The sequence below is a fragment of the Ictidomys tridecemlineatus genome, unplaced genomic scaffold, assembly GCF_052094955.1.
Source record: "Ictidomys tridecemlineatus isolate mIctTri1 unplaced genomic scaffold, mIctTri1.hap1 Scaffold_665, whole genome shotgun sequence".
Lineage (NCBI taxonomy): Eukaryota > Metazoa > Chordata > Mammalia > Rodentia > Sciuridae > Ictidomys > Ictidomys tridecemlineatus.
In genome coordinates, this window is record NW_027524667.1 from 208,207 (window position 1) to 215,843 (window position 7,637).

Here is a 7,637-nt window from a genome sequence, read left to right on the forward strand (position 1 = left end):
CACAGAATTCGGGGAACCGTGCCAGCTTCATTGTGCAGACTCTTGAAGATGGAGGAAACAATATTAGGTTGCCGTGGTAACTGCTTGCCAACTTTGCATTGAGCCGTAGGCCGTCTTGAAAGGGGCTTTGAGAGGAATCCTCCTTCCCGTTCTAGGCTGTGAAAATTCTGATATTTGTTCAGATGAGGAATTTTCCACGAGCACACATTTTATCTTTCAGTACACACTCTTGGTTAAGTCTATTGACACTGTCATTTGTAAATCTATAACAGGGCCATTTTCCTCAGTGGTAACCTTTGCTATTAACCTGCTCCAGAAGGCTTCCTGATTTGTGTGTACTAAATATAGCCCCAAAGCTAATAACCAGGTAGATGTTAAAACATTTGTGGTACTTTATTGAAAAATGTTGGTGATGTCTCCCATTAATCAAACCTATACCTTGCAAGAATCATGGTTTAATTATGAGACTTGCGACCATAAAAAAAGAATACCCTTGGTTTCTTTTATGTGTGTACACAGTCCATCAGAGCAGCTAGTGAGGTGTAGCTCAGTGCAGGAGAGAGGTGTGTGTACCCATCTGTGATCCAGTCGCCTTGTGCATGACACATGTTCCTAAGTTTGCAAAATTTAACCTGCATACTATAAAGCCAACTGATACCCTGAAGAGATTACATAGGGTCCTTGCTGACTCAGGGTTGGCAAAAGATCAGTTCATGTTGTGAGAACACTTTATGCATTCTCACTTTGATTCTATAAGGATGAGTTAAAAGAATGTGAAACCTCTTTCTATTCAGAAATGTGGAAGAATTTCCTAAATAAGCTTTGAAAAAGCAGCAAAGGGATACAGTTGTTTCTAGTGCAGAGCAAATTGAAAGGTGGTAGCTCAATGCATCTATTCCCTCAGATCCAATGTTGATATCTTTAAGGAAAAAAAAATCATAAGAGTGAAACCAAAAGTATTGGAAGTTTATTTTGAAAACACTGCTGGTGCATTATAAAAGGGTCTCTGTTCACCTGTTACACACATGACACATTCATATGAAGCGCTCTTGCTATGTATAAAATGCAGAAAATGCTTAAAATGTGTCCTTCATTTTCATTACACCCTTGAAGCAAGTTTGTCTTCTACAAGGTGCAGTCCATGACAGTTTTCCATATTGCACATGCAATTTAACTAACTTCATTAGCACTACCTGTAGCAAACACGAGCCTAGTGAATTATAGATCTGTGTGGGACAGAGGGACTTTGCTGTGGAATTAAGCTTGACAAGGTCATTCTCATAAAATATCTGGCTATATATTCTTTTTTGCATTTAATGCCTGTTCAATATATTCTGAAGGTGCTATTCCTGGTGTTACCAAGAGTCCATAAGGAAAGGGAAGGGGGAGTAAGAGCTTGACCGTGTACTTGGGAAGCACACCCATGGCTACACACCCCCTTGGTCTTGGCTTGTTTTGTATTCAAGAAAGGACTAAAAAAAAAAATTAAATCATGAATGATTTTAAAGACAGTGAAGTTGTTATCTATTCATGGGACTTACAATGATCACATTCTTCCTGTACCTAAGAATCAAAAAGGGCTCAGAAATCGGTAGGCTTCCTCTTCCTGCATGCTAGCTACCAGGGTGAGGTCGCCCTCCTTAAAGTGTATTTATGGAGTTGCCATGCCTTAAAGCCCCAGTTTTTGAGCATCAGAGACCGGGCTCGATGCCTTCAGCTGGATTTCAAGGTGAGCAAACCCTAGACCCCGGCGCCGATAGCTTGAGGTCACACGTCAAATGCCGCGACCTTGGGGTCTGTCTGAAGATGGGCTCCTGGAGAAGAAGGATGGGCGGCTGTGTCCCGACCTCAGGCTGCGCCGGGTTCTCTCCACGGGGGTACAGGGCAGCTAAGGTCACGCCTCAAGGTCGGCTGTGTTCTATTAAAATAGTTGTCTCTGTATAAATTAATTTATTGGTGCCTACACAGCTCGCCCCTCTCCTCCGCTGGACTTTGTGAACTAGGAACCAGAGAAGGCCTGGCCTATGGCTTCTCCCTGCGGCCGCCCTGCCTGGGCGGAGCCAGCCCGGCGGGTCACCGACCGTTGGTGATAATGACCAAGGCTCCCAGGTAGTGCGGCTGGGGCGCGCCGGGTGGCGAGGCGGCGCTGGGGCCTGCTTGCCAGCGCCGCAGCGCTCCGGCCCTGCCTCGGGGGCTCCGGGGCCGCAGACGAGCCTCGGCGCGGTAGGCGCTGCGCCCCCCAGCACGCCGTGGTAGTTGAGCAGCACGAAGGGCAGCTGCGCGGGCGCGCCCCGGGGCTTGGGGGCCGGCGGCGCGCAGCACTCGGGCGCCGAGCGGGCCAGCGCCTGCCACGTCCCATCGCGGGCGGCCTGGCCTGGCGGGCGGCCTTGGCCTGGCCCAGCGCGGGCTCCTCCCGGTAGTGGCCGCAGCTCGGGAAGCTCGGCGGCGGCGGCGGCGGCGGCGGCGGCAGGGGCGCGGTGTCCTTGCCAAACGTGCGCGCGGCGGCGGGCGCTGTGGGGACAGGCGATACGTTAGATGCTGGCATCCAGGGAGGGAAGGACCTGCCCCAAGCAACGCCACCCCTTGGCCACCCGCGCCCAACCCTCGGGCTGCCACCGTCCTTCTTGCGTGCATTCCAGGCGCGCATTGTGCAACCACAAGGGACAATTGCAAATGTCCTGCGAGCTGTGTTAAAAAACAGGTGGGATTCGTGTGGACTAATGTACCTAATGCAACATACCAGGGAACGTCGATGGTGACCAAAATTAAAAACTGTTTATTCTTTGGTGGGGAAGAGGGTTTTTTCTTGAACAGCACTGGCCGCTTTTCCATGTCCATAGATGGCCTTGCCGGCTAATGCCACCTTATTGAACAACAGGGGTCTAGAGGCTACCAAGGGCCCTCCAGTCTACCCTTGTTTTTGCTTATCCCTGGAGAGGCGCTATTATGATCCTGCTGAGAGGATCATAATTAAACCAGCCTTCTCAATTACATGCCTGACATCAATTAGCAATCTGAGCTTTTTACTTTATGAGGACCTTTGTCTTCCTTTAATACCCAAATGATTAGGAAGTTGATCACAAATTGCCTCAAATTAACATCTTTGGTGTCCCCCCTCCCACCAAGCTTATGATATGTAGGTAGTTATTAACCTCCTTCACTTTTAAAATATCAATAAAAATCAAATTCTGTGTATCATATCAATAAAATATGATATCAATAAAATATCAATAAAAATCAAATTCTGTGTATCATATCAATACTGAACCCCAAAGAAAAAACAATTATTTTTAAGTCCATCTCAAGTGAGTAATATTGTCAACTATTGTCAAAACCCTTCACTTTGTTTTTCTTGGCTTTGTGAAGGACCCGGTGACCAGGGGGTACTGGGAATACAAATCTGAGGAATATCTGGTTCTTAGGACAGGCCCAGGCCCAAGACAGGGTGGCAGGCCCTGATGGCCGATGTGGTCCTTTTTAAATTGTCTACTTTTGAAAACATTTCCTCATGATCATCAAGAAGGTTAGATTTCTCCCATGAAATCTCAGGTTGGTATGAAATCTATCACCCTCCTGGGCACATCATCTACATTTACTGCTATCCTAGTAACAGCCACAGGACATTCACACCATCTTGGTCTATAGTCTGAACCTCAGTCAGGTCTGGGTGGATCAGGTATACATCTCCTGCAGCTAACCCTCAGTCCCCACCTTCCACCCTCTTCTTGGGGTTGGTCCAGTAAGTCAAAGGAGTTGGCCGGTGTCCTGAGCGACTGGTGGCACTCCACTAAGGACTGCTTACCTGCCATCAGGGGGAGAAGGCTAAGAAAGCCACTCTGATCTTTGTTGTGGTTTGAACTGGCAAGTCAAGGCAGACACATCACATGGCTTATGATCCCATCTGACTGATGAAGAGACTGAGGCCTGGAGAGTTTGTTATTGTTCTAGATCTCGTGAGTGGCACATTTGTCCCTGAGCCCATGGGTTATCACTACTCCTTTTCTGCACTTTGAAAGCAGCATGAGAAGGAAATTGGAAGCCTCTTTGTCTCTCAAGATCATTTTGGGGTAAAGTGAAAAGTAATCATGTAAAACAACAGACCTATTGATCCCCAGCCCAGCAAAACAAGAATAAGTAATAAATAAATTACTGGAACTGGGGGTTCTCAAAACCTGGGAGGGGGTTTGGAAATCACAGGCCTCCCTGTGGAGTGGAGGATGCCGAATTTATATGGAGTCTGAATGTTCAGAACCCTGTCCCCTTTATAGTGCCACTGGTGTGCACGAGGCACAGGTGACTTTCTCTCTTGTGAAGCACAGGAGAGCAGGGAAGCTGTACTTAGGAGCAGAGAAGGGCAAGGTTTACCCAAATCCCGAGGACTCCGTTTCTGTCTGCCCCCACCACCACCTACCGCCACAGCCCCCAGCTGTTCCCAGTCCTCCCCTCGGTGTCCCCACCTGCCAACAGGACCCACCTTCATAGTTTGGCACGAGGCTGTGCCGGGCAGTGTTCATGGGCGGTTCGGAAAGGTTCTTAGCTGGAGACAGGTTGCTAGGCACTAGGGGGTTGGCATAATGCCACTGGCATTTGCCGCTGGCTGGCAGTGTGCTCAGGATAAAGCATGCCACCTCACACGGGGATCCCTGGGGCTGCCCGAACTTGGCTGGCAACATTGGCTTTTTACCGCTGAAGACATGCGAGTCCAGAGGGAAGTGTCCCTAATGGTAGGAGAAGGGCAGGCTGTAAGATGGCGGGTACAGAAGGTCACTGCCTTCTGAATGGAGTTGCTGTTCTGGGGGAGCCGAGGCATTGACGGGGGGACTGGCTCTCCAGCTTCCCAGCTGGCCACATTCCAGTTTGTCCATTTGGAAGGAGTTGTATTGCTGCATGGAAAGAAGATGGATGGAGGCCAGCCGAGGGGCTGTGGGTAAGCCATATCCCTGCCCCATGCCAAGGTGGGCCTTCCCCAGTGACCCACCCTCTGGATGGAAAGAGACCCCCACCCCAAATGCACATGGACGCTTGTTATATCTGACAGAACACCAAGTGCTTTCAAAGGGGGAGGAGAGGGAGCACACTTGTAACCCAGCTGCTTGGGAGGCTGAAGCAGGAGGATCACAAGTTTGAGGCCAGCCTCAGAGACTTAGTGAGACCCTGTCTCTATGTAAAAAGGGCCGGAGATGCAGCTCAGGGGTATAGTGCCCCTGAGTTCTATCCTAAAACTAAAAAAATAAATAAGGGCTTTCATTTAAAAAAAAATATTATGAAAACATGACACATGTGATGTGCTTCTAACCCCTATTTACATGGAGTCTCACAGGCTCATGTGCCCTCCCAGTGGTCTTCTAGTTCCTATTCTTGACAAGTCCACGTGGATGTCAGCTGTCCCCAGGTTATGTCACCACCCTGTGGGCAGGACATCCTTGGGGACCCGCTCCATTCTGTAGAGATATCCAGCTACATGTTCAGAGGGTCGTCACTCCTTAGCATACCCAGGGTGTCCCAAGCCCCTGGAACAGACGTCAGCTGCATCCCGTACCACGGTGGGTTACCTGTGGGGGGTAAGGGTATGTCCTCAGCTTTGTCTTCATGTTTGTGTTTTTGGGTTTAGCTAATTTCCTAGTTTCTTGTGAGGTAGACAAGGTGGTCCTCCAGGAGTTCTGGGACTTAGAAGTGGAGACCTGGTCCAGTGACAGCTGAAGTTCCTTGTATTCGATGTCCCTGGAAAGCGAGAGCAGGCCTGTCATGAGGAGGAGTGGTGGAGGAAGAGTGGTTTCCCTGGCTCTGTCCCCTGAGTGATTTCCTTCTCCAAATTCCTCGGATCCTCTCACTGAGCTTGGGTGTGGGTGGCATTTGAGGACAGGACAGCTCAATCTTGTCATAAAAGCTGCCTGAAGCCCCAAGAGGGTGACCCAGGAATGCTGGCAAGATTAGTGCTATTTGGCAGGAATCGAGGGAGGTCAGAAGAGCCCTCTCCAATCCCATACAACCCAAACACAATTCCTGGGGACATCCTGGGCCACTAAGGCTGTCAAGGCAAAAGGGAGGGCCAAAGTGCCACTAATCACATCATCTCATCCCTGGTGCACATCTGTGACCCAGCTGATTCCCGTTGAGCACCCGGGAAGCGGGAGTGAGGGGCCCTGTAAGGGCCGGGAGCCTGGAGTTGGCCTTGTCGGCTTTCACACCAGAGGCTCCTGACAGCATCAGCATCCTGGCAGCCAACTCAGCATCCTGTTCCTGGAAGGAGAGGCGGCCCTCCACGTCCAGCCAACACCTTGGTGCTCGAGAATAATAACTAGGCCGAATCATTTCTCCCTTACAGTTTTGCCGGGACCACTGTGCAGCTAACACACAGAGACCCAGCGGTCGCTCTGCGCAGAACCTGGAACCTAACTCCTCGTTGCCTTTTTTCCCCTTCCATTTTTGGGATCAAACCCAGGGCTTTTTGCAGGCTAGGCAAGTGCTCTGCACTCTCGGCCCCACCACTGCATTTAGAACACAAATGAGGACTCTTTTCTGGGGTGCTGGGGGACCATGAGGGCATCGAGTACAGGACTAAGCCTGGGGTCAAGGTGGTTTAATACACAATAGCTTTGGTGGGCAGAGTGACTCATGTTCAATTGCTTCCAATGGCCTTAAATGTATTTGCAACTGAACTTGACCTTTGGGAGTTTTCAGTATTCTCTGTCATTTGCAACAGGCTATATGGATAGATGATGGGAAATGAGAGATTTCCTCTGTCCCAAATCGTAGAAGCATTCAAGATGATCCAGGTTTGTGGACATAGATTATGTGAGCTTGTATTCCTGATCCAGATGTGCACTTCTTTGTACCCTGTTCAAGGTGGGGCCTTCCCCCAACCCCCCACCTGGGCTCTGTGCTGGGATCTGAGTCCCCCCCCAGCACTCACTCCTCTCTGCTGAGCGTGGGAAAATCTGGACCCTCCCCCCAAACTGGACTCTTATTTTGTTCAAATAAAAACAAAACAGGAGACAAATGAAGAGTTTTGGAAAGAGACAGAGCCTTAGGTGACACTTTTGGAGCGATGCAATGAGTGACAGGAGGAAGAGCAAGGGGAGGAACAATAGGGCTGACTTACATGAGGACATAATTGACACTCACGATGCAGTGGGGCTAGGATGAGCGGCTGTTGTGCATGACGGTGGCGTAGCTCTGCACCCACACCCAGCCGCCCAGCTTGGACAGCAGCCGGTAGTACTTGGTGGTGACCTGGCCCTTCACCAACACTGCAAGCACAGGGTGACGAGTCCATGGGCCCCACTCTGGGATGCCACCCCACCAAGGACCTGCATCCTGGGCCTTGGGGCCAAGGACCCCTCTGAACTTGATGGAAGAGTCAGGCACGCTTACACACACACTCACACCCAGATGCTGCCTGCAACCTCAAGGAGTCCACTAAAACCCCCGAGTGAACAGCACTGTTCCACTGCAGGGAACAGCCCCTTGGCAACTCGGTACCTGGCAGGGCAGAAACATCCATCCGCTTTTTTAGAATCCAACATGTCACAATTATGTCTTAATCCCCCCAATCTTTAATGGCAGAGGGGGTGAGTGATGTAGTTATTTAAACAAAATAAAGTAACTGCAGGGCACTGGGCTAGGAGTCAAATGTT

General features: G+C 50.0%; 1 protein-coding gene across 1 annotated transcript; it reads right to left on the reverse strand.

Moving 5' to 3' along the window:
• Window positions 1–1,538: 1,538 nt before the first annotated feature.
• On the reverse strand, window positions 1,539–6,801 carry LOC144374370 (uncharacterized). Its single transcript, XM_078037219.1, has 3 exons — window positions 5,553–6,801; window positions 4,475–4,718; window positions 1,539–2,511 (listed from the first exon to the last, which is right to left on the reverse strand). Exons 1-3 carry the CDS (start codon window positions 5,880–5,882, stop codon window positions 2,000–2,002), a joined length of 1,086 nt encoding a protein of 361 aa, XP_077893345.1. The 5' UTR covers window positions 5,883–6,801; the 3' UTR covers window positions 1,539–1,999.
• Window positions 6,802–7,637: the final 836 nt, after the last annotated feature.